This window comes from Megascapheus bottae, chromosome 30 (assembly GCF_031878675.1).
Source record: "Megascapheus bottae isolate mThoBot1 chromosome 30, mThoBot2.hap1, whole genome shotgun sequence".
NCBI classification, from domain to species: Eukaryota; Metazoa; Chordata; class Mammalia; order Rodentia; family Geomyidae; genus Megascapheus; species Megascapheus bottae.
In genome coordinates this window covers 3,394,318-3,422,137 of record NC_143538.1, presented here as the reverse complement: position 1 = coordinate 3,422,137, position 27,820 = coordinate 3,394,318, and the positions used below count along the sequence as shown (strand labels likewise).

Genomic DNA, 27,820 nt, shown 5'->3' with positions numbered 1-27,820 from the left:
AGAAAAAAAAAACAAAAAAAGCTGAAAGTAGTGTTGTGGCTGAAGTGATAAGAGCTCTAGCCTTCAAAAGCCCAAGGATAGTGCTCAGGCCCTGAGTTCAAGCCAGGACTAGCACAAAAAAAAAAAAAAAAAAAAAAAGTCATTTTATATACTTGTCAGGATCCAACAAAAAGAAAAATTAAGGGGCTGAGAGTTTGGCCTAGTGGTAGTATCCTTGCCTAACATGCACAAAGATCCGGGTTCGATTCCTCAGTACCACATACATAGAAAAAAAGCCGGAAATGGTGCTGAGGCTCAACTGGTAGAGTTCTAGTCTTGAGAAAATCCAAGTACAGTGCTCAGGCCCTGATATTAAGCCCAGGACTGGCAAAAAAAAAAAAAAAGAAAGAAAGAAAGAGAGAGAGAGAGAGAGAGAGAGAGAGAGAGAGAGAGAGAGAGAGGAAAGAAAGAAAGAAAGAAAGAAAGAAAGAAAGAAAGAAAGAAAGAAAGAAAGAAAGAAAGAAGAAAGAATTATGTGGCATTGGGGCTGACTGGGAGTTTGACCCAGTGGTTGAGTGCTTGCCTAGCATGCACCAAGACCGGGTTTGATTCCTCAGTACCACATACATAGAAAAAGAACGGAAGTGGTGATGTGGCTCAAGTGGTAGAGCTCTAGCCTTGAGAAAAACTCAAGGACAGGGCTCAGACCCTGAGCAAGCCCAGGACTGGGGGGGAAAAAAAGTAAGTTAGTCTTTAAGTAAAAATAATTTAAAATTGAAGGTTAAAATGGTCATCTTCCCTTCTCCTCCCCAGCATTCAGTAAGGGTACTAATGAAGGGCTTGTGAGTGTACTTCAGTGGCAGAGTGCTGGTCTAGAATGAGCAATGCCCTGGATTTGATCCCAGCAACACACACACACACACACACACACACACACACACACACACACACACACACACACACACACACACACACACACACACACACACACACACACACACACACACACACACACACACACACACACACACACACACACACACACACACACACGTGTATATAGATTCCAGTAAGGAAATTACACCGTGTGCCAAACCCTGTTTTTTGTTGTTGTTTTAAGCAGTATACCTAGGTGAAAAATCAAACGAATAACATTTCAGGGTATGTAAAGCGAAATAGGAAAATGTAATGTTAAAAGTTCATACATATATAAAAGCTTTATGGGAATGTACGAACACTCAATGTATCATCCACAGAGCATTACTCTACAATAAGCAGGACTACGTAGTTACAAGAAAAAGCCCAGGACCTCATAGGCCACTTAACTCTTTGTTGTTTGTTTCTTTGTTGTTGTTGTTTGGGGGTTTTTTGGTCTATCATGTGGCATGAACTCTGAGCCTGAGGGGCTGTCCCTGAGCTCTTCAGTTCAAGGCTAGACCTCTATTACTTTCACTAATGACTAACTCCTGGAATAGATAGAACTTAGTATTCAGATTTGTATCTTGGCCTGACTCAATAAAAGTGGAAAGAATGTATGTCACATGATAATAACTAATCAAATATTCATATACAGCTTTTAAAACAACTAAAAATTGGACTGGCACAAATAACTATTTCAACTGTTCACTAAGCTTGGCCATTACCATAACAGACTATTATTTGTGAAACAGATTCAATTAAGTATGTACAGTACTTACCTTGGAAAGAAATAAGGCATTTTTTATCTGTGAATTATAAAGTAATCATACAGCAGGGCATTAAAAGAAAAGTTTTACCGTAATACTCACTTTTGGAAGAACAGGCTTAGATTTGAAGTTTTTGTTTCTCCTATAAAGAAAAATTATTCATCAGAAAAAAAAAAACTATAGCTAAGTACCAGTAATTCACACTGTAATCCAAGCTATTCAGGATGCTAAATTCTAGAGGATATCCATTCAAAAGCAACAGGACAGGAAAATTTGCTAGACTAAATCTCCAAAATAACCAGCAAAAAGCTGAGCTGGAGGCATGGTTAAGTAGTAGAATAAATAGTTTAGCATGCAGGACGCCCTGAGTTCAAACCAGAATTCCAAGAAAAAACAAGCAAACAATAAAGATGATTTCAAGGTCTCTACTCAATCAGATTCAATACTAATTTATAAAAGCACAGTATGTGATTCAATAAAGCAGACATCTTTGGGAAGAAAAGGTAAGCCTGGAAAAAGAGGAAAAAGATACTTGTAATGAGTCATGCAATATTGTACATTCTAAGCTAGATTCATTTTTCTGGCTGTAGGCAGGCTTTCTGCATTCCTATTCTAATAAAAGATAATTATTTCTGCTATTTTGAGACTTTTCAAATGGAATGCCTAACAGTGAACCTTTAAGAGTATACTTGTCAGAGGAGGCAAGGCAGGACAGTGAACTGAAAGCATTTATCATTTTCACTCTGCATGAAAAGGAACCAGTGACAAAAGCAGCAGATTCAGAGTAAGGAAAGAAAGAAGGCAAGGAGAAACTAAAAGGAGTAAATGAGGACCCAGGAAATCTGAGAAAATAATCAGGGAGGAAGAAATAGCAGTAACGAGTTTGAAACTGGTGTCTGGCTCTGCAAGCTACCAACAGAGAATCAAGACAAAACACCAGGTTAAATAAAGATTGTCTAGCCAAGAAACTGCCCAATTGGCTTTGGGAGGAAAAATAGCCTTTGAACCTTGCTTCCCAGCCCAAGAACTTGGGAGGCCAAGACTGATCTGCTGTGAAAGGCTAGACTGCAAGAACTAATATGCTCTGGGTCCCCTGTGTCCAAAGGCAAGAGCTGACACCTTGGGATAATTCCTCTGAGAACACAAGGACAATTAATCACACAGCCTCACGGCCCACAGTACACTATGCTATAGAACTTGAGTATACATCAGTAATAGAAGAATGTGGGAAGGGAGGGCAGATAAGCCAGAAAGGAGCAACAAAAGTTTAAGCTGTGGGAAGCCAGGCTGTGGCCAGGAAGCCAGAGGATACAGGAGCCTAGCAAGCTGCTAGGGTTGGCAAGACCCTCTAAGCCAAAGAGGAAAGGCACTTGGGCACCAGCGTAATTACCACCAGGGAAAGTACTGCAACCCAACTCAGTCCTGTGAACTGAGACCTAGAAGATTACAGTTCAAGCCAGCCTGGGCAAAAAAGTTTGCTAGATTTTATCTCCAAAATGAGGAGAAAGCAGGGCTGGAGTGGCGGTTCCAGTGCAGAACAACCAGCTGAGCAAGCATAAGGCACCAAGTTCAAACACATATTGATACAAAAAAAAAAAAATATATATATATATATATATATATATATGATTCACAATTCTAAATACTGACTAAATGCTTTTGAGTCTTGCTTCAATCAAAATTATATCCATAAAAATAAGACAATCTCTTTTTTTTCTGCCAGAAACTTAAAAGTAATCATAAAAAAGAAATCTACATTACTGATTAGTACTGACGTGAGAATTCCATGGGCTCTTTCCAGGAGTTTGCTGCTTGACGAATTTGCAAATATTCCATCTTTATCAAGCAAGGAGGTGCTACTTGGTAGCCTGCTCTGGCGAATCCCCGTTCTGACATTCCAGGCAATATCAAATGTGTCACTATAAAAATAACAACACCAAGTTAGCTGTGTTCAGGGTGGCTCATGCCTGCATCCTAACTACTCAGGAGGCTGAGATCTGAGGGTCACAGATCAAAGCCATCCAGGGCAAGGAAATACATGAAATTCTTATCTCCAATTAACCACCCAAAAAAAAAAAAAACCAAAAAAACAGAAGTGGAGGTATGGCTTGAGTGGTAAAGTGCCAGCCTTGAGTGAAAAGGCTCAGAAATAGTTCAAACCCCAAGACTGGTACAAAAAAAGAAAAATGTTGTTTAAATAAATAAAAATAAAACATTATATAATTGGTATAGAAAAATGCTGGGCAGCAGAAAACACTCTTGTCTGAAGATTACCCATCATAAGGAACTCTTCTCATACAAAACAAAGTATTTCTGTGGACAGATACATATTCCTACACAAATATGCATGAAGATAAACACATCATATAGCTGGCATTATTAAATACACTATTATCATTTGTTAATCAGTACATAACAGAAAGTACTATAATACAATGGCTTTTATTATAACTTCCAAATGCTGCTACAGTACACTTTACAATCCTAATAGGTTCTACTAGTCTAAAAGATCTTTAATTTCCTCCAGGAACCTCTGATTTTATAGGTATACTCACTAATCACACCCCCACTGAAATTACTACGATCTAATTATTAACTGAGCACTGTTTGGCACGAAAACCAAGAAATGACAAAAACACATCAAATTATGAGTGATTTAAGACTTAATGATGGGGCCAGGAGTGTGGCCTAATGGTAGCAGAATGCTTGCCCAGCATGCACAAGGCCTTCGGTTCTATTCCTCGATACCATGTACACAGAAAAAGCAGGAAGTGGTGCTGTGGCTCAACTGGTAGAGCACTTGCCTTGAGAAAGCCGAAGGATAGTGAGTGCTCAGGCCCTGAGTTCAAGCCCCAGGAGTGCCAAAAAAGAACAGTGAATGGGGTCTTTCCAGCTAAAGATAGTAGAGAGCAGACACTTTATTTTTCTTTCCAAAAGCCAGTGAAAAGACAGCAGCGTAATTCCTAAGGAGCTGAGAAAACCCAGTGATACATCTTTGCAGCACAAAAAGCACACTGCTTTTCAGGTGCTGGATGAGTGGGGAGTCTCTGAGCTTGACAACATCCCAATCCCTCCATCCCCACACTGGCTGGCACCAGTGAGGACAGGGATATCATACACAGGTCAGAAGGACACTGCAAACAGAAGGACTCAGTCCTCACCCAACTACCTCTTAGGGTGCTAACAAGCTGTGTTATATGCTCCACAAAGATGCAGAACAAATTTTTGTGGCAAATCTGACACATTCATCCTTGGCTCTGAAACACACTGGACACTAGGCTGAAGTGAACTGTACAGTTCACCTCACTTGTGAGTGGGGGTGGGAGAGAAAAAGTGGGAGATATCGAGGGAAATGATGACACTGTTCAAAAGGACATGAACTCTCTTTACTGACTTATGTAACCCCTCTGCATATCACTTTTATAAAAACAATTAAAAATTTAAAAAAGAATAATTTAGCATCAACTACATGGCCAATTATTTTCCTAACATGGTGCCTACAAAAGAAGAAAGCTAAACTAAAACCCTCACTACTGAATGGCTTACACTAAGGAAGGAGGAGACAAATAATAAACATACAAAAAAATGTTATATATCAATAACAGGTGAAAAAAAGAAAAATCAGAGAAAGATAAAATAGGCTAATAGGGCAGTTAGGGAAGGACTCATGATATAGTTCTATTTAAACTGAAATGACATGGATATGGCAATTCATGCCTGTAAACTCAGAACTCAGAAAAGTGAGGCAAGAAGACCATGAGTTCAAGGTCAGGGTGGGATATAGGAAGTTCAAGGTTATACAGCAAGGCCTTGTCTCGAAAAACAAAAAGTAAAAACTGAAAATGAGAAAAAAAGAAAGACATGAGGCAGTTATATGAAATAGCAGTACAAAGTCTCAGATATGGTTACACTGTTGATGAATATGAGATATGTTAACCAAGTCTATCAGGCTAAAGTAAAAATGAGCAGGGAAAAACTACTCAATTACTAACCAGTAAGATTCATCCACAAAAAGCAGAATAACTGGGGCCAGTAGTGTAGCCTACTGGTAACTCGCTCAGCATGCACAAAGCCCTAGACTCCATTCCTCAGTACTACATAGATGGAAAAAAAACAAAAGTGGCGTTGTGGTTCAAATGGAAGAGCACCCAACTTCAAGTCAAGGACTGGGGGGGGGGGTAGAGAACAGAATAATCCTTAAATGTTTCAAAAATATAAAAAAGATCTCAGAAGTCAAAATCTATCATCTCATTTTAAGCTATTCTGAGAAAATGTTTTTTCTTTTTTTAATTGTAGAGCCATTTGACCATACAAGTTTTGTTTTGTTTTGTTTTTGACCTCAAGTTTTATTGTCTTCATAACAAAAGTTGAAACTTACAACTGGATCACCTGCCCCTTTCTCTTTTTATCTCCATTCAGTTCAAAATGTTTGTATCTCTTAATAGCTAGTATTCCCTTAGATCTGCAGTTGGGCTCAACACATTCAAGTCTCAGTACAATCTTCTTTATAGTCTTAGCTTTTTTCTGGAAAATTGGCTTAGTCTGACCACCACTGCCACTCTGTTTTCTGTCATAACGACATTTTCCCTGGGCATAAAGAGGATCCTTGCCCTTCTTGTACAGTGTTACTTTGTCAGGCTGGTGCTTGCCACACTTCTTACAGAAAGTCTGGCAGGTTTTGGGAACATTAACCATGATGACATGAAGCCTGCAGCAGTGCCAAAAGATCATACAAGTTTTCTTAACTAGACTTGACCTATTAACCTATTAACTTACTACATCATTCACAAGAAAATTACTAGTGGCTTTATACTTTTAGAGTCTCACCAACATTAGAAACTTCTTCTACAATTCCTTGAAAACATAAACCAACTTACTGCTGGTTTTTTTCATTTAGAGTGTTCATGCCCTGGAGATCAGAAAGAGGGGTTCTAGGACTTTTCCGAGTTATACCTAGAGACAGGGGAGAGGGAAGGCAGAAATTTCCAAATCAATGCCAAGAAATACTAATCATGAAACAGTTTTTCTAAAACCATATATAAAAATCAGTGCATCTTAAGATCTACATATTTACTAAATGTCAAAAACACATGGGTAATATTATGTGAATAAAATCCTATAACCTATCACTCAGAAACATGACTGGATTAACCATGAATCAAATTAGATCCATTCACTGTCTCTAAGGAAAAAAAGGAAAAACTCGGGCTGGGAGTTTGGCCTAGTGGTTAAAGTGCTTGCCTAGCATGCATGAAGACCCGGGTTCAATTCCTCGGTACCACATATAGAAAAAAAGCCGGAAGTGATGCTGAGGCTCAAGTGGTAGAGCTCTAGCCTTGAGAAAGTCCAAGGACAGTCCTCAGGCCCTGAGTTCAAGCCCAGGAGTGGCAAAAAAATAAATAAAATTAAATTAAAAAAAAAAAGGAAAAACTCTGAAATTTGACTTTATAATGTATACTATTAAAAAACATGTTTTTTTGGTGGGTCATGGGGCTTGAACTCAGCCTGAGCAACTGTCCCTGAGCTCTTCAGCTCAAGGCTACCACTCTACCCTTAAGTCAAGCCCCACTTCCCGTTTTCTAGAGGTTAATTGGAGTCTCAGGTCCTTTTGTGCCCGAGCTGGATTTGATCCTTGATCTTCAGATCTCAGCCTCCTGAGTAGGTAGGATTACAGGCATGAGCCGGCTTCTTTTTTTTCTTTAAGTCTGAGTCCAGGACTTGAAGTCACTACCTGCTACTTATGCTCACTGGTTAGCATGACTTTAACAACTGAGTCATGCCTCCAACCCCTAAAGTTTTAAAATATGATTTTATTTTATTTTTTGTGGGTCATAGGGCTTGAACCCTGGGCCTGGGTGCTGTCCTTGAGCTCTTCAGCTCAAGGATAGCACTCTACCACTAGGGCCACAGCACCACTTCTGTTTTTCTGGTAGTTAGAGATAAGAGTCTCACAGATCTTTGTAACTGGGTGGGCTTTGAACCATGATCCTCAGATCTCAGCCTCCTGAGTAGCTAGGATTATAGGCACGAGCCACCAGCTGCCAGTGATTTTATTTTATTAATGTTTTTTTTTTGGTCAGTCATGTGGCTTGAACCCATGGCCTGAGCGCTGTCCCTGAGCTTTTTTACTCAAGAATAGCACTCTACCACTTTCAGCTACAGTGCTACTTTTGGTTTTCTGGTAGTTAATTGGAGACAGGCATCTTATGTACTTTCCTGCCCAGGCTGGCATTGAACCATAATCCTCAGATTTCAGCATCTTAAGTAGTAAGAACAACAGAGGCATGAGCCACTGGTGCCTGCCTTTTTAATATAATTTTATTATTGAGGTGTTGCACAGAGCGTTAACATTTTATAAGTTATGTAATTGGTACATTTCATTTTTTGAACCATGTCACCCCTTCCTTTACTTTCCCCCAGATAAAACTTTATCTAGGACCGGGAGTTTGGCCTAGTGGTTAAAGTGCTTGCCTAGCATGCATGAAGACCCGGGTTCGATTCCTCGGTACCACATACATAGAAAAGAGTCAGAAGTGGTGCTGAGGCTCAAGTGGTAGAGCTCTAGCCTTGAGAAAGTCCAAGGACAGTGCTCAGGCCCTGAGCTCAAGCCCAGGACTGGCCAAATAAATAAATAAAATACTATTCTAAAAAAAAAAAAAAAACCAAACTTTATCTACTGGTAACACTATAGTAAATGGAAGAAGTACAAAAACGAATAGAATGTTCCAATGTCTAAAGATGTAGGAATCTGCATATGAACACCCAAGTATACAACTTTGTGATGCACCCTATGCCCAAACCAGTGCTTTCCCGTCTTTAAACCATTGCTAGTAAGCTAGAATACTGCTGAGGCTGGAGTTGTTAGGCTGAATCGTTGAAGTAAATGAACAACTTGAGCTCCCCCTAAATGACTTACAGAGTAGTTCACACCTGTAATCCTAACTACTCAGGAGGCTGAAATCTGAGGAGCAAGGTTCAAAGCCAGCTGATGACTCTTATCTCCAATTAACTAGCAAAAAAAGCCAGAAGTATGGAATATAACTGTAACCCTTCTATTAGTTACAATAACAAAAAAAAAAAAAAAGAAGAACGAAAAAAAAAAAGCCAGAAATGGAACTGTGACTTAAGTAGTAGAGTGCTAGTTTTAAGCAGAAAAAGCTCAGGGGCAGCGCCCAGGCACTGAGTTTTGGCATCAAAAAAATACAAAAAAAAAAAAAAACAAAAACATGAATAATCAGAATGAAGACAATTTAGAAAGAATAGCAATAACCAAAAATTTCATCAAAATCAATCTCTCTCTTCCATCCCCTCTCTCTCTGTAATAGTAAGGATTGAACTGAGACCTTCAGGTTTATAACACAAAAAAGCTCTACTATTCAAGTTATGTCACCAGCTTTTTTTTTTTTTTTTTTTTTTGCTTATAGTCACTTATCAGGAAAAGTCTAGCATTTTTTTGCCCAGGGCCAGACTCTAGACCACAATCATCCATATGGTCTCCTGAGTAGCAGAGACCACACCACTATACGCAGCTTGACTGACACAGGGTCTCATTAATTTCATTGTTTGGCTGTACTTGATCCATAACTCTCCTGAACTTTGCCTCCTAATTATTTAGGGTTACAGCTATGAACCATCAAGGATGTCTTTTTTTTATGAAATACTTACCTTTGTTCTTTATAAAGGGAGAAAATACTTTAAATATCATTTATCAAAATATATTACACATTTTTAACTATTAAGACCAGTAAGTAAGGGAAACTAAAAAGAACTCACAGCATTTGCTTTTACAACTTCTACCTTATAGTCTTCTTTTGCTGACACTAGATACTAAAATTTCATGGAATTGCAACCAGAAAACTGGGAAATTAGCAATCTAAATCTGAGTAAGTTTTTCAAAAGCCCTGAACAGATTGTGTAAGTAAACTCTGTCTCCAGACACAGATTACTAAATTTGGCTTTGAATACTCTGAAGGATTCATTTCCTCTCACAACAGAAGTAGCCAGATCCTTGTAATCTCTTAACATGCAAAAGAACCAGTATTCATGCAGAAAGAATCTAGTCTAACAAAGAACAAGGGATGGGATGGAAACCAAAGGCATCTTTTACACCAATTTTGTGAAAAGTAAACAAACAAAAAAAGAATGTACATCATGGTTCTATTATTTTTCCTTAAGCTAAAACACTGATGTGATCACTTTGCTCCACTTCAGTCTTGAAAACTACAATCATTGTAAATGCATTTACCACTGAAAGACATCATCAGCATTCTAAAGCTGGTGCACATGCACAGGTAAAAACAACTGGATAACAGAAAACGCTGGAGGTGTTAAAATATAATCATTCAATAATTTCCTTAGTGCCTATGTGTTTTTAAATTCACACAATTGTGTTCTTTGCTGAAACTTATTTTATTTCAATTACAATGGCTTCTTAAAAGAGCAGGAAATAATTATCATTATTTTTATCTCTGACTCAGATACTTGAAAGTCAACAAATGACTGAAACCAAGTACAAGTAACCACTGAGTTACCACTGGCAAACAGGACAGTCACCCAACTTAGACAGGCATACCAGCAGTTTGAAAGAAAGCATTAAAGGCTCAAAGGAAATATCCTAAGATGGTCTGAAGGACCATGGAGGCCATGTTGCCTATGTCATCTACCAAGAAGTGGAATGCCCTTGGTTCCCATTTCCATATGGGTATGTGACAACACAGAGTGATCCGCCTTACTGTACTTCTCCTCCTTGCACCTCTGCAGAATCTCTAAGCTCCTCTGGTGGACTGGGTGTTGGAGGAAGCTAAAACTATCCATACTTTTCAAAACTGCACATGGCGCTGTATCATCATGTCCTTAGGAAGCAAAAGGGGGGAAAATGGAGAAAAGAAAAAGACATTATGTAAGCCCAAACCAATATGAGAATCGAGGTCAATGCTGCCAACTATCTTAAAAGTTTATTAAGAAGTTTCAGTGGGGACTGGGAGCATAGCCTAGTGGTAATGTGCTCGCCTAGCATGCACAAAGCCAAGGTTCGATTCCTCAGTACCATATACTCAGAAAAAGAAGTTTCAGTGGACAGAGATTAAATGTGATTGATTTATCCAATTAACTTGAGACTATTAAAAGTCTTTTCAATGTTTTTTTACTGCCAAAATATTCCGAGTTGTTCTTAAAAAATTCTAAATTAAGACATTAGGGACATTTGAAATTTTTGTAGGATTTAACTATTTATAAAAAAAATGAGTCATTGGTACTGGGTCTGAAATTTTGTTAGCATATAGTTGGCAACATTGATAAAACCGAGAGAAATATACCCAAAATAATTTACCAAAAATTTTAACAGCTCTTTCACAAATCCTGCAATTAACCACACTTGTAGACAATTCCATCAAGTGTGTTGATGATCAAAATGTGAAGAAAAGCACCAAAGAGCAAAGAAACCCAGCACTGTCAGTCTGAAAATATGAGAGAGACTTTCCTCCTCACACCACTTCTTAGGAGAATGAGACAGAAATCAGCCACCAGTGGAAAAGGAAAGAGAGCACACTGAAGTAGAGACCAAAGCCCCAGATAGGTGTCACTTAGGTAAAAGGAAAGAGGACGCTTCATGTCACATACATTTAGCCAAAAGAAAAAGGGGGGGGGGTGGGTATTTAAAACAGAACACAGGGTTTCTAGGCTTAGAGGGAGTTATTCTTTGAGTATTATTTACTCAAAAATCACTTATACAGCTAGGAAGTTAGTATTCAAGACTTAAAAAAAACAAAGCATATGACAGGGACAAATTAAACAAAACATAAAGAAAAACAATTCCATTATTATGCTTTACTGAAAAAAATTAGAAATGAGATACAGTATAATAATCTACCAATATACCTCAAAACACAATCAATTTACAGGTAAAACAAGGGGTTTGCAGAGTATATTTTAATCTCATTGTAATTCCTGTATTAAAACTAAATCTAGAGAATCAGCACCTCCATCTAGCAAATCAAATCTTATATCCAATCAATGAGATGATACTAAATTTAGACGTAACAGGCTCTTTAAAAACAAAGTAGATTTGAAATATTTTTATCTGACAGTAAAAAGTTAACACTATTATATATCATTTATCCAATAGTTGTAAATTTTCAACAGTTCAAAAAGCAATTTATTTAACCAATTTACCATCCTTTCAGTCAAAGCACTCTTTAACAACAAAACTCAGTCTGCACTATTACCAATAATCGATACCCTGTGCTTAAGTAACTAATGTTTTACACTCACAGTCTGATCAATATTTGTTAATGAAAGCATACCAACACATACATGCACATACAAAACACATATACTTTTAATGATATGAACTACACTCAACTCATGAGATCTAGTGTCAGAGAATAAGAAGGTAGAACAAAATAAAAATCACTGAGGCCAGGAATTTGACTAGTGGTAGAGTGCTTGCCTAGCATGCACAAAGACCCAAGTTCAATTCCTTGGTACCACATACACAGAAAAAAGCCTGAAGTGGTGCTGTGGCTTAAGTGGTAGAGCTCTAGCCTTGAGAAAGCACAAAGACAGTGCTCAGGTCCTCAGTTCAAGCTCCAGGACTAGCAAAAGAAAAAAAAAATTGCCAGGTACTAGCCAGGTTTCAAAGCCAGTTGGGCAAGAAAAGTACAAAAGATTCATCTCCATTTAACAATCAAAAAGCCACAAGTGGAGGTATGGTTCAGGTGGCAGAGCACAAGCCTTGAGTGAGAAAGAGAAGAGATAGTGGCCAGGCTCCAAGTTCAAGCCCCCGTTCTTGGACAAATTCAGAAAAAAATTGTGATGAAGCTCCTGATGGTTGAGAAGTTAAAAAAATAAATAATGGATTGTGGCAGACAGTTAATACTAGCAACTACTGCTTACCAGTTTTTCTCTGAATGTGTCTTTTCCCAGCATCTCTGAAAGCAACCATGGCTCTGAAGAAAGCTCGGAGAACCGCCCATCGGAAAATAGCTACAGGATCAATTCCAATCATCCCAGAGATAAATGCATTCTTGCTACTTCTCAGAAGAGCTACAATGTCTGGACGCATATGATCTGTATTTTTTTCCCGGAAATCCTATGTGAAAAAAGTGCTAGTGTTATGGTGACATGTTTGAACAGTGGATAAATAAAGATGACTGGAGTACTTCTATACTGGATACCTGAACTAGCTATCTTCTACAAAGGGACAGCCAAACCTAAATCTATTAAATTCACTTACTGAATTCAAAATAAATGAAAATAAGAGTGAATATTGTATAATTTCATGACATCTTGGTGGGGGATGACCAGGAATGCTTTCTGTAATACCCCTCAGATAGAGGTATTGCATACAGTGATGACAGAAACACAGAAGAGCCAGGCCAGGAAGAGCAGAAAACGTATCTTTGCCTGCCCCATGTGGCAATGGGGGGAGAGGGGGAAGGCATGTGAACAGAACAGTGGGGGGGAGGGGAGTGGTGGACAATTAGGCAAAGAAACAATATACTCAGGCTCTATAAGGCTGCACCAATACGTTTTATTTTCTTTTATTCAGAAAGCCACTAGAGCCAAGGGCCAGTGGCTCACCCCTGTAATCCTTGCTACTCAGGAGGCTGAAATTTGAGGATAGTTTAAAGCCAGCCCAGGCAAGATGGTCTGTGAGTCACTTATCTCAAGTATACTACCAAAAGAGCTGCAAATAGAGCTGTGGCTCAAGTAAAAGCATTAGTCTCGGCAAAAGAAGCTCAGAGACAGCACACAAGCCCTGAGTCAATATGTGTGTAGTATGTATATACATTTTTTTCTTTTTTTTTTTTGAAGAAAATGACTTCAAATAAGTGTTATCTTTTCAGACTGAAAAAGTTTTTAAGAATGAAATGATAGGTCTATCTTCAGAAAGAAACCATGAGAAATATTACCCAAGATGCTAATACACTGAAAAGTCTCCTTATAAAATGTCTCTAAAACTACAATGACAGTATCATCCAGGGACAGTAACACATTCTGCCTAAAAGCATGTTTGATGAGAAATTCACTGACCTTTACCCCATATTTTACTTTTCCTGCATAATGTTTTATTATGAAAGCTGGTTCCATCACAGCTGGAAATTCAATGTAAGAATTCTCTTCATGTTGATGCTTAAACTTGTCTAGCAATGTTTGATTTGTAGCCTGTGGAAAACTTAATGTTTTTAAGGAAAAGGAAAAAAAAACACAAGGAAGATACCACAATTAGTATAGCATTTTAAAAAGTACAATTACATGGTCCTCTAGCACACTTTTCAGTGTCCCAGTTTTCACAGTAGTCTCTCATCAGTCTTCAAGCTACAATTTGAATTTAATGAGGACTAGGGCTACTTCTTCACAGAACAGAGGTCAGAAGATGGAATTTGCCCATCACCACACAATGGGAATGAGAAGTGGTCTGAGAAGTCAACTCAAGTCAACAGGAAATTTAGCTTAGTCTATGGTCCACTCTACTACTATAAAGCTCAGGAAAACAAAACCCAAATCATATACACTCTTTGGGAACAAAAATGTTCTGCAAAGTAATTATCTCTTGTTCATTAAACCGGTCTGTAAAACTCAAGTCATTTATTTTTTCATCACACACAACAATTTTCTTATCAACACCAAAAACTATGTGTTTTTTGTTTGTTTGTTTGTTTTGCCAGTCTGGGGCTTAATCTCAGGGCCTAGGCACTGTCCCTGAAGTTCTTTTGCTCAATGCTAGCACTCTACTGCTAGAGCCACCTTTGGCTTTTCCTGTTTATGTGGTACTGAGGAATCGAGCCCAGGATTTCATGCATGTTAGGCAAGCACACTACCACTAGGCGACATTCACAGCCCATAACTATATACTTCTATATTCATCATTATTTCAAGTAATCACCAAACGGATTTAAAATAACTAACAGCATTTTGTGTCTGGGAACAATAAGAAGGTTCACAGAAGATACAGGAGGCTGTGAGGCCACACATTAAGGTTAATCCTTGCCCTTTAAGTTATTTTTCCCAGGTATTCTGACCAAAAGCAGGTTTACAAACAACAGGAACCCAGAAGTGGGGGGTGGTTGTTTACCATTTGGTTCAGAAGCCTTTGGAAGTGGTTTGTGGGAAGCATTGGGAAATGAGATGAGAATCTTGGGCCAGGAGTTTGGCCTAGTGGTAGAGTGCTTGCCTAGCATGCATTAAGACCTGGGTTCCATCGTCAGTATCACATACATAGAAAAGCTGGAAGTGGTGTTGTGGCTCAAGTGGTAGAGTTCTAGCCTTAAGAAAGCCCAAGAACAGTGCTCATGCCCTAAGTTCAAGCCCCAGGACTGGTGAGAGACAGAGAGACAGAGACAGAGAGAGAGACGGAGAGAGGGAGAAGGAGAGAGAGAGGGGGAGAGAGAGGGAGAGAGAGAGAGAGAGAGAGAGAGAGAGAGAGAGAGAGAGAGAGAGAGAGAGAGAGAGAGAGAATATCCTCTAAACAGGACTCACGAGCAGTTCTAGTGAGAACTCAAAGGCCAGAATGCTAACAGAAAGCAAGTAGCAATTCTGGGCTGACTGATAAGTATAAAGCTGTCATTTGAGGAGAGGGGCATCATGTCTCCCCAGGACTTCTTCCTCCATGTCTCCATCTGTCCAGAAATTCAAAGGCTACTACTAAGGTCTGAGCAGTCACAGCAGTAGTCTGTTCCAGCAAAAGACCTCATCATTATCCACAGCATGTCAATTCTGCAGACACGCAGAATGCAAGAGTTGTAAGACTACAAAGGCTTCCACAGAGATTTCAAACAAAGGCCATCTGAGGAAGGGAAGGAATCTCTGCACTCACTTCCTGATAGGAAATTATGTGAACCTGAGAGTGTAAAGTCAAAGCTGCAACAGAGAGCCCAGGGAGGTGGAAAACGTCAGGAACACAGAATGTCCACCAAAGAAAGCCACAGCCAGCCAACCCACAGTGGCTATGGGACCATATCTCACTTTTAAGGGAGCTGCCAATGTGCTCCATATATCAGACATAGACTACAGGATTTAATGTTTGCCCTGACAGGCTTCTATCTTGCTTTGTTCCCATTCTTTCTTTCTAGAATTCCATTCCATTTTTTGGAGACGGGTATTTGAGTGTGTGTGTGTTTCCATCCACCTTAGGTCTTTTTTGTGCATGTGTGTGCCTGTCTGTCCATCCTAGATTTTAAACTCAGGGCATAGGCACTGTCACTGAGCTTTTTTTTTTTTTTTCTTTGCCAGTCCTGGGCTTAAGCTCAGCTCCTGAGCACTGTCATTGGTTGTGTTGTTGTTTTTTTTTCCTCAAGGCTAGAAACCTACCACTTGAGCCACAGCACCACTTCTGGCTTTTTCTATGTATGTGGTACTGAGGAATCAAATCTGGGTCTTTGTGCATGCTACGTAAGCACTCTTTTTTTTTTTTTGCCAGTCCTGGGCTTGAGCTCCGGGCCTGAGCACTGTCCTTGGACTTTCTCAAGGCTAGAGCTCTACCACTTGAGCCTCAGCACCACTTCCGGCTTTTTTTTCTATGTATGTGGTACCGAGGAATCTAACCCGGGTATTCATGCATGCTAGGCAAGCACTTTAACCACTAGGCCAAACTCCCGGTCCCATACATAAGCACTCTTACCACTAGGCTAAACTCCTGGCCTTCACTGAACTTTTTTGTTCAAGGCTAATGCTCTACCACTTTAGCCACAGCTCCACCTCCAGCTTTGTGGTGGTTTGTTGAAGATAAGGATCTTACGGACTTTTTTCCTTGGGCTGGCTTCAAACTGTGATCCCCAGATCTCACCTTCTTGAGTAGTGGGGGTGACATGAGGGCCACTGGCACCCAGCTTCATTCTCTCTGTTGAATGGCAGTACTGGCCCTGTGCCTGCCCACCACTATGTGCTGACTCTGCATTTTCTCAGTGACCTTCTTCTGCCTACCAGGTCCCATCTCCTAATATTCTCATCTATGAATTCTCATGGTTTGGTAGACTGAACAATGGTGAGAATAGCAAATACTGCCAAAACTTACCACCTGAACAGAGATGGCAGAAATCATTAATTTACCATGATATTGTGTACTGCTATATATGAAAACTAAAGAGACATCTCCTATATAAAATTCAAGAAGGAACATATAACTCAAATATAAATAAATTTAGCAGCAAAGTAAATATGGAAAAAATCAATTCAATAATAAAGTACAGCCTACTATATTTTTTAAAAGAAATTCATACAACAAAACTTAAGAAAACAAAAGAAACCCGCCAGATAATAGCAAAGTAAAGATTCATACTCACTTGCTCTCTTCATCCAAAAGATGGAGCAATCCTGTTGGCTTTTTGCTAATAAGATTTATGCAACTAGTATTATCAATATAATCTATGTTGTGCCAGCTAATACCTTCAGTTCTATATTCCTCCTAGGAAAACCAAATAATAAAATAACAATTTATTCATCTTGTAGAATATAAGTCATGATAACAAGTATTGAGAAGACTTTAACAAGACTTAAAAGAACTATCTAAGCGTGTGTGTGTGCGCGTGCACACACACGTGCGCTCCTGTGTACCAGTCCTGGGGCTTCAACACAGGGCCTAGATGCTATCCTGAGCTCCTTTTGCTCAAGGATAGGGCTCTACCACTTGAAGCACATCTCTACTTCTGACTTTAGTTGAGTAGTTTATTGGAGATACGAGTGTCATGGGCTTTCCTGCCCAGGCTAGCTTCGAGCAGCAATCCTCAGATCTCAGCCTCCTGAGTAGCTATGACTACAGGTATGAGCCACCAACACCTATATCTAAACTTTCTAATGTAGCTAATTACCAATCCACACAACACAAAGATATTTTCATCTGTGCAAATCTTGATAAAGTATTATTAAGTTTTTGGTTTTGTTGTTGTTGTTGTTGTTTGCCAGTCCTGGGCTTGAGCTCAGGGCCTGAGCACTATCCTTGGACTTTCTCAAGGCTACAGCTCTACCACTTGAGCCTCAGCACCATTTTCGGCTTTTTTCTATGTATGTGGTACCGAAGAATTGAACCCGGGTCTTCGTGCATGCTAGGCAAGCATGCTACCACTAGGCCAAACTCCCGGCCCCTGTTGTTGTTTTTAAGTACATGCAGCCGGAAGAGGAAAAGTATATACATATTTAGGTACTCACTTGCTCCAACTTAAAAATATGCTGATTAAAGTAGTGCTGTAAACGTTCATTAGCAAAATTAATACACAACTGTTCAAAGCTATTGTTTTCATAATCTTCAAACCCAAAGATATCAAGAACACCAATGGACAAAGTCTGTAAAAAAAAAAAAAAAAAGATTAAAGAATAAGGCTCAGTTCTCTTAGCAAACTATTTTAAGAAAATATGAACAATATCTATAACTTTAAACTACTTATTTTGATTATTTTAAAACATGTTGGTATTTATGAACTACTTAGGGAATCAAACAGATTTTTTGGTAAAACCAACTTAAGATTTAGAGTCTGGCTTGGGCTCCACAGTGAGATCAAAGCCAATCTAAACTGCAGGGCAAGACCCTCTCTCAAAAACAAACAAGGCCAGCCTGATGGCCTTTTATTTGTAATTCTAGCTACCTAGAAGCTTGAGATGTGAAGATCACTATTAGAAACCAACCTAGACAATGTCCATGAGATTCTCATGAGAATAAAACCAATAAAATGTAAAATGCCAGATGCAGAGCTGTAGCTCAAGTGGTAGAGTGCCAGAGTCTTGAACAAAAAAGCTCAAGGTCAGCACTCAGGCCCCAAGTTCAAGTCCCAAAACCAACACATGCCCATGTGTACGCACATGCACGCACGCACACACACATGCACACACACACACAGAGCAAATAATTGAAGATGTAAAAGCATTAAATAGCTCCAAAGGATTGTAAAAATCAATAATCCTTTCCTCCTACAAATTATCTTTGAAAGTTCTTCATAAAGACAGATTCTCTAGAAACGAGGAAGGAAAGAGGTGAAAGGGGTGACATTGTCCAAAAAGGAATGTACCCTTGGGACTGGGAGTTTGGCCTAGTGATAAAGTGCTTGTCTAGCATTCACGAAGACCTGGGTTTGATTTCTTGGTACCACATACTTAGAAAAAGCTGGAATGGTTCAAGCCCCAGGACTGGCCAAAAAAAAAAAAAAAAAAATGTACTCTTTACTTATCTAACTAAACTCCTCCAATTAGCTATATTTAAAACATATCCTTAAATCCAGCAATTTTGCAATGAGAAATTTCCCTTAGAGAAAATGCACAAAAGAAAAGAATAGCTGCCAGTTGGGCATGGTAGTACATGCCTATAATCCCATGCACTCAGGATGATAAGGTAGAAGGGTCTGAAGTTCCAAACCAGAATATGCTACACACTGAGATCCAGTCTCAAAAAATGAAATAATATTATACCTATAAGTAAATATATGCATATATGTTACAGCAATGGTTATAGCAAAAAAGTATATTAATGAGTAAATTTATAGCACACATCATATTGTATATTACAAATTTATTTAAAGTAATGAGGTTCTGATTCATGATGACACGTAGGATTTCAAGATACCTTACAAAATAAACAGCTGCAACGACACAACAACGCAATTTTTTGGGCTAGTCCTGGGGGTTGACTCAGGGCCTGAGCACTGTCCTTGGGCTTTTCTCAAGGCCAGAGCTCTACCATTTAAGCCACAGCATCATTTCTGGCTTTTTCTATGTACGTGGTACCAAGGAACCAAACCCAGGTCTTCATGCATACTACGTAAGCATTCCTGGCCCATTTTCATTAGCTTTGTTTTAGCCTTTTCTTTTTTGGCAGTCACAGGGCTTGAACTTAGGTCCTGGGCACTATCCTTGAGCTTTCTCAAGCCTAGTATTTTTCCACTTGAGCCACACTTCCAGTGTTTCCTATTTATGTTACCAAGGAATAGAACTTAGGGCTTCCTGCATGCTAGGCAAGCACTCTACCACCAGGCCATTTGACATTTATACTTTTAAAGGCAACTGTGTTTATCAGTATCTTTGGCATGCAAATACATACAAAAAGGTTTGCAGTGATACAAAGAACAGCTTCATCTACATAGAGGAATACACGATGGAGGTAATGTAATATTACTGTATTGGTCAGTTTTCAGGGAAAAACATATTGTAAACTAACATGTCTTTACCTTGGCATTATGCTCCAAATCTTTACTATTGAGAAGTGCATGATTAATTCGAAATACTATCCAGTCAAACAGAGCACTATACAACGACTTAGCCATAGAGTTTCTCACTGTCACTGCCTATGAAAGAAGAAAATAATTTCATGAGTACAAGATAGTAATAATCTAAGATACTATATTAAAACATGTCTTTGCCATAATTCAAAAAAAATCAGAAACTAATTTTGGCTCAATATATGTTATATATTGTATATATTTTATAATTGAATTTTCCTCTATGAATTCATTAATTTAATCCAATTTAAGAGAATACAAGCTAAAACTGATTTAGAACAAACAAAATATAGGCCACTCAATTCAACGTACTCCACCCCCAAGGAGAAGACAATTCCTTCATTATAGTATTAATTTTTTTTTCTCTGACCTCAAGATTTCTCAGTATTAGCTTAGTAAGTCTGAAGTTGCTCTAAAAAAAAAAACAGTCTACTAATTATAAAGAAAATCACTGTTATCATTTCAAGCCAGGCACTAGTGGCTAATGCCTATAATCCTAACTACTTATGAGACAGACATCTGAGGATTGAAGTTTAAAAGCCAACCTGAGCAGGAAAGTCTGTCAATCTCCAATTAACCACCAAAAAGCCAAAAGTGGAAGCTGTGGTTTTCAAGTGGTAGAACACTAGCCTAGGAAGAAATCCTAGGTGTGCCTTACTTAATCAGGCAATGTTCTTAAAGATTGAACCTTCTTTTTTTGCCAGTTATAGGGCTTGAACTCAGGACCTGGGCTTTGTCCTTGTGCTTTCTCAAGATTAGTACTCTACAGCACTTGAGGCACAGCTTCACTTCCAGCTTTCTGTTGTACAGGACCGAGGAATTGAACTCAGGGCTTCATGCATGCTAGGCAAGCACTTTATCACTAGGCCAAACTCCCAGCCCTTGGACCTTCTCTTTCTCTCCCTCTCTCCCTCCCTGCTCCTCCCCCCCTCTCTCTTTTGGACAGTCCTGGGGCTTGAACTCTGGGCCTGGGCACTGTCTTTGGACACTTTTTGCTCAAAGATAGCACCCTGCCACTTGAGCCACAGTACCACTTCTGGCTTCTGAATATGTGGTACCACCGAGGAATTTAACCCAGGGCTTTGTGCATGCTAGGCAAGCACTCTACCGCTAGGCTACATTCCCAGCCCTGGACCTTCTCTTAATGAAGCATGGCACGCTATGTGTCAGAGAAGAAAACATGATATAAAAAGGAATATGTGCATGGAAGTGTAGACAGGAAAACTCCTGTAAGTGGGACAGGTTTTTTAGCTAGCTCTATGTCTAAAAATCATTCTGAGCTGGGTGCAGTGGCTCACATCTATAATCCTAGCTACTCAGGAGGGTGAGATCTGAGAATCATGGTTCAAAGCCAGCCCAGGTACAAAAGTCTGTGAAACTTTTATCTCCAATTAACCACCAGAAAACTGGAAGTGGTGCTGTGGTTTAAGAGGCTGGGCAGTAGCCTTGAGCTGAAGAGCTCAGAGACAGCACCAAGGCCCAGAGTTTAAGTCCTAGGACCAAAAAAAAAAAAAAAAAAAAAAACAACTCTATAGCTCAATAATCATTTCCATTTCTGAGTTTCTTCTTTTGCTTCTATTTTGATAAATATCACAATTTGGATTCTTTTCTTTTTGGGGGGTGAGGAGAATAATGGAGCTTGAACATACCGCTGGGCACTGTCCTCAAGCTCTTTCACTCAAGGATAGCTCTCTAACCAATTTGAGTCACAGTGCCACTTCCAGTTTTTTGGTGGTTAAGTGGAAGCAAGAGTCTCACAGATTCTTCCTGGCTAGGCTGACTTTGAATCATCAATTTCAGATCTCAATACTCTGAGCAGCTAGAATTACAGGTGTGAGCTACCCACACCCAACTCCAAATATATACTTCCAAGAATGTCCAAAATTTTGGTGTCAAAGAAAGCCATACCTCTGCCAGTTTATATGGTAAAACAAGCTTTTCTCCCACTGTTACAGTCTTCCTTGTAACTAATGCTTCAAATAACATTTCTTCTTTCACCTATGAAACAAAAAAGAATATATAAGGTTTATGATAGGGTTGTATTATCTTATAGAAAAGCTAAATAAAGAAAAATGGAGAAAGAGAAACAAAGAAGATATACTGGACAAAACGAATCTCAGTAGTCCACTCATACTCTCCCAAGAAAGAAAAAATTAGTAAGATACACAACTCTTCCTAAATTACAGTCTGCTTCCAAGATTTAGGTTTAGCTGAATGGCTAAGTGCTTGCCTAGCATATACTGGGCCCTGGATTTAATCCTAGCATTATGAGAGGGGAAAAAAATTTCCTCCTGATCTTAATATATCGAGGAACATGTTTTATCTTCGACAATATAAAAATCATGGCTGGGAGTTTAGCCTAGTTGTAGAGTGCTTGTCTAGCATGCACAAAGACCCAGGTTCGATTCCTCGGTATCACATACATAATAAAAGCCAGAAGTGATGCTGTGGCTCAAATGGTAGAGCTCTATCCTTGAGAAAGCCCAAGGACAGTGCTCAGGCCCTGAGTTCAAGCCCCAGGACTAGAAAAAAAATACATCAATCAATAAATTAAATTAAAAACATACACAAAAAAATCAAACAATTATCATAATCACACAATCTGGAGACAAGGACTAAAATATGAAAGAACATCTTCAATTCCAGGAATAGTCCTGTATTTTTCCTCTCTCTTTCTCTCTCTCTCCTCTCTCTCTCTCTCTCCTCTCTCTCTCTCTCTCTCTCTCTCTCTCTCTCTCTCTCTCTCTCTCTCTCTCTCTCTCTCTCTCTCTCTCCTCTCTCTCTCTCTCCTCTCTCTCTCTCCTCTCTCTCTCTCTCTCTGTCCTCTCTCTCTCTCTCTCCTCTCCCTCTCTCTCCTCTCTCTCCTCTCCCTCTCCCTCTCCCTCCCTCTCCCTCCCTCCCTCTCTCTCTCTCTCTCTCTCTCTCTCTGTAGGTCATAGGGCTTGAACTCTGGGCCTGAGCACTGTCCCTGAGCCTCTTTATCCTCAAGGCTAACACTACCACTAAAGCCACAGTGCCACTTCCTGTTTTTTGAATGATTAGTTGGAGACAAGAGTCTCACAGAAACTTTTCTGCCTAGGCTGGCTTCAAACTGTGATCTCAGATCTCTGCCTCCTGAGTAGCTAGGATTATAGGGGTGAGCCACTAGCACATGGCATTATTTTTTTTTTTCAGTGAATGCTAAGTATTAAGATAAGGATGTCACTTGCTTGGTTCTCACTCCTTCAGAACCAGAGGCCTTATCATTTCAGTTTTGTTTCTACCTATTTGTGCGGATTAACCACATTCATACTCACTGTGCTATACTGTCAAGTACCAAAAGCCTTGGTACTTACTGGATGTCTAGATTGAAAAAGAACCACCATCCACAATATCCTACATTATCATAATACCAAATGCTTGGCAAAAATATCACCTGAAATGACTGAATTCAAATACCATCTGTGCTATGACCTTCATGACATTTAAAATCCACAACCTTCAGATACCACAGTTCATCCCCTGGAAGAAATTCAGTCCAGAGAGTGTGTTTAATTCCAATTCAAGGTACTCCCTTCTCATGCCCTTTGTGCCAGGATATCATTCCACTAAAGTTAATAAGCAAAGCCCAGTCACATGTAGAGAAAAAATAAACATTGTACAGTTAAATAAATAAGAGGCATTCACTGCTCCTGAATAGCACCATGGCCTTATAATGGACACAAATTAGTAAACAATTAACTTATGCTACAAAACTTAACCTTACACACCAAGTAGAAGCAAATGTTGCAGTACACAGCAAGTCAGTTTAGACATTTACTAAGGTTAAACTCCATGAAATGGTTCATGAACCAAGAAATGAAAAATGAGTGATACCTTAATTTTTAAGTATCACAGCAACTATTCATGGAGCAACTAATCATGGCTGCCAAACACTGGAAACAAGCAAGATGTTCATCAATAGGTGAATGGCTACTAAACAAACTGCAGTATAAGCATATAAAAAAAACATTACCCAGAGATTTAAAAAAAAACAAATTTCTACTGAGCCACAAAATGACAGGGATCCATTTTAAATCCATGTTCCCAAGTAACATAAGTCAATAGATTATATGATTCCAATTATTTTACATTCCAGAAAGGATAAATCTTTACAACTTCTAAAAGGATCACTAGTTGCCAATGTTGGGGGAAGGGGTAGAGTACAGTAGTGTCCTGTATGAGATAATGATGGTAAATGCATAAAAAGCATAATCAACCATCAAATAAAGGAAATGGGAAGAAAAGTGAATATATAAACAACCTCTGAATGGGATCTATATGATTAAAAGTAAAACATGAATTATCCATAAACACTGTACTCTAAGAAATCCATTTCCAATAAGGGTAGAGGCTGATATTTCTGATATTAGTACAAAGCACACTGTAATTGAACAACTAAGTAAATGCATGACAAAAGGGAGTCTACTCCCTTAGAATGATTCACAGGAATGAACTCTTTAAAGAAATATCAGTCATATTTAGTTTTATATAAATACAGATGGGTACATATAGGAAGATTTACAGACAGGTAAATATACACAGGTTAAAGGAATCATAATACAGAGGGACTGAAGAACTGAGGAATTGCTGCCGACCCAAGTCCCAGTAGCATGCATTTCCCATTTCTGGAGACAACGCCTTCATCCACAGAAATTCTTGAGCAGAATTTCAAGTGTGTACCACCACAATCAGTATGAATTTTTCACTGCAAGAAAAAGCCGGCCACAGAAAATGAATTTCATCAATCACTGGAGGACAACCAATCAATCAATCCAGTGCTAAAGCAGATGTCCAAGGGCTCAGGAGTGGCCGAGGATGCCCTACGACCTGGATTCTGGACATCCTTTGGATGTAGCTGGCCAGCTGACTGTTCAGCTAACATTTGTTTCCAGTCATCTGCAGGTTACTATTCTTTCTATGCTGGTGTGACTTCATGTGCTCCTGGGCAGCAAAAGCATGAAATTCTCAGACATTCCCATTCCTCCCGTGATTGTGTTTCTGAATCCTCTCAGATTGCCAGCCAAAGTGTGTGGAACATGTACTGCACTATTCTCAGCCTAGGTGTGCAACATGGTCAATATTAACGGAGCGGGGCCTGGACCTAAGGACCCTGAACCTTCCAGTCCCAGAACAACTGGAAGAACAGGTTATGTCAAGGCCATTATGAACCTCAGGGGCTCCTTGATCAGAATGTGTACAAGTCTCAACAAATATGGTCAGAACAACAGAGCTAATTCTGCATAGGGTAAAGGCCTAAAGAGCAGATAGCTGTTTCTTGGTGCCACTTACTGAAGGGCAGCTGGAAGCCTGGTGGAAACTCTGGTGACCACAGCTGAGTGATGGAAGCCAGGAAAAGTGACTTGTAAAATTATGCCCCTACCCAGCTAGAGCAGGTTCTATCCCTCCCCCAGGCAAATTGGACAGCTTATAGGGGAATACGGCTGCAGAAGCAGCTCTCATTCTGACTCCCTCCATTCTGCCCAGATCACAAGATTCTGGGCCTCTGCCCTATTTTTTTCACGTTTCTCTCTAACCACTGGGATGTAAGAATTGGGGCCACATCTACATTCCTAGTAACACTTGTATTCCCTAAATTGACTATACCACTACCAACAGTTGAGGGAGGTAAAGTGCTAAGTGATGAGTGAATGAATCGAGGTGACATAGTTGGAGAATCAAAGGAGACGTAGTTGGTGTTGATTAATGAGAATAGAGATTTTTAAAGAGCCTGGGAATGTAGCTACCCCATCTTCCCTGTCCCAATGTTGCTTTGTGTCTGAGCAAACAAAACGGGGGTAGGGGATATATACATATATGTGTGTATATATATGTATCATATATATATGAAACTATTACAAAAATACCAGCACAGGAATTGTCTTGACAGATGTGCGGAATCCAAGGAAAAGTAGAAAACTGAAAAGGGAAGTAACCTGAAGACAAACACCACTAAGGACTGTAATTCAACTATGGGTGCAGCCCAAGACCATGCTGACCTTGAGAGCCTTTGGGCAAAGTCAGAGACTCCATAATCAAGAGGCTCACAGGTCCCAATAATACTGAGGGTCTGGAAGGGCGCTGCCAACAGCTAGTGCTGGCCTGGACAAAACCAGCAGCTCTGCAGGGAGACCAAACAACTGAAGCAAAAAAAGAAAGACTTGCAGGATCAACAGGGGAAAGAGGAGAAGATGGCCTGTGTGCAGGGAGCACTGAAAACAGCTGAGGTTCCAGAAGCTATATCAATACAGATGTTAGCTTCAGAAAAATTCAATTTATAATCTGCCCTGACCCACATGGAGCAGGTGGCCAATAAACAAAAACTGGAACATAAAGGCCTTGCCAGCTGCTTGCTGGCTTCACAGCAGAACCTCAGAGAGCTAGAGTAACATTGTCTACTGCCTCCACCACACACAAGAAAATCAAGAACGACATAGAGCTCATTAAAACCCTAAATAACGTGAAGCTGCAGCTCCAGGAAAAGACTATTAGTATAACAACCTGGAGGAAGACAACACTGAAGGCAGAGAATTAGAGATCATAGTTCAAAACCAGTCTGGGCACAAAATATTATACTCTAAACCAAAGGCTTAGGCCCAGGTGGTGTTGCAGAAAAAGCACAATGACAAAGAGGCTTTGTGCCTGTCAACCTTAGCAATGTGGAAAAACACAAGTTGGAGGCTCATAGCCCAGGACAAATAGGGCATACAGTATAGCCCTCCTGCTAGCCAGGCACAGTGGTTCACGCCTATAATTCTAGCAACTCAGGAGGCTGAGATCTGAGGATCATGGTTCAAAGCCAGCCTGGGTACTAAAGACTGTGAGACTCTTATCTCCAATTAACCACTAGAAAATGGGAAATGGGGCTATGGCTCAAGATGTAGGGCAGTAGCCTTGAGCTGAAGAGCTCAGGGGCAGTGCCCAGGCCCAGAGTTCAAGCCCCATGATGACCAAAAACAGAAAAAAAAAAAAGCCCTCCTGCAAAAACAGCCCACCCAGGCCTGTGAGTTTGGCCTAGTGGTTATAGTGCTTGCCTAGCATGCATGGAGACCTGGGTTCGATTCCTTGGTACCACATACATAGAAAAGCTGGGAGGGGTGTGGCTCAAGTGGTGGAGTACTAGCCCTGAGGAAAAGTACAGTGCTCAGGCCCTGAGTTCAGTCCCCAGGACTGGCAAAAAACAAAGCCAACCCAAAAAGAGATTAGACCTATGGTAGAGCAACTGCTTAGCAAGCACAAGGCCCTGAGTTTAAGCTCCAGTGGTCATGGGTGGTGAAAAGTGAGAGGAGGAAGGTAGTACAGCTTACAGGAACTGAGCTCAACAGCTACAATGGGAAGCCCAGGACTCTATCTGGGCAAGACAAGAACAACAGGAAGAAGAGGTGCTAAAGGCATGGCTATGTGTAAATTCAACTGCTTTATGAATAGAAGGCCCAGAATTCAAACCCCAGTTCTGCCCAAAAAAGGTAATAAAATCAATATTTTAAAAAATTATCAAACTAAAATATTTAACAAAATAAACACGTTAACCAATATTTAAAATTACAAGAGAATGTAATCACTCACTTCTAATAATTCCGACACAATAGGCAATACTTGAGGGTTGCAGATATCAATGGAATCATCGCGGTACGTCCTTTTCTTATAGCAGATGTCACCTAGATGCAGTATCGCTGACAGGAGAGAGAAAATCCTGTGGGAACAAAAGCATAAATGACACCATGCACCTGAATTCTAGAGGTTTATTTTTGCCAAAATTCTAGGTAGCAAAAATCTAGCAAGACTCTATTCTCCCTCAAACAAGTTCTAAAGAATTATTTTCCTCTATTGAGATTCAAGACTATTTTTAATCTTAGCCTGTTTGCTTTACACTTTATAATTTAATACTTCTTTAATCATAAACTTTTTATATTTCATTTTGTTTAAAGATTTTTTTTT

At 39.6% G+C, this 27,820-nt stretch overlaps 2 protein-coding genes across 2 annotated transcripts in view; both read right to left on the bottom strand.

Moving 5' to 3' along the window:
* Myo9a (myosin IXA) overlaps positions 1 to 27,820 on the bottom strand; it is a 121,925-nt gene that overhangs the window by 57,898 nt on the left and 36,207 nt on the right. Inside the window, 11 exon segments of the mRNA XM_090321436.1 lie at positions 1,767 to 1,806; positions 3,440 to 3,583; positions 6,542 to 6,617; positions 10,397 to 10,516; positions 12,558 to 12,753; positions 13,698 to 13,839; positions 16,946 to 17,067; positions 17,808 to 17,942; positions 19,814 to 19,930; positions 21,773 to 21,862; positions 27,449 to 27,575. Coding sequence (XP_090177562.1) covers positions 1,767 to 1,806; positions 3,440 to 3,583; positions 6,542 to 6,617; positions 10,397 to 10,516; positions 12,558 to 12,753; positions 13,698 to 13,839; positions 16,946 to 17,067; positions 17,808 to 17,942; positions 19,814 to 19,930; positions 21,773 to 21,862; positions 27,449 to 27,575 — 1,309 coding nt within the window.
* LOC150044145 (large ribosomal subunit protein eL42-like) lies at positions 5,870 to 6,359 on the bottom strand. The gene has a single exon (XM_090321335.1). The coding sequence runs from the start codon at positions 6,357 to 6,359 to the stop codon at positions 6,039 to 6,041; it is 321 nt and encodes a 106-aa protein (XP_090177461.1). The 3' UTR covers positions 5,870 to 6,038.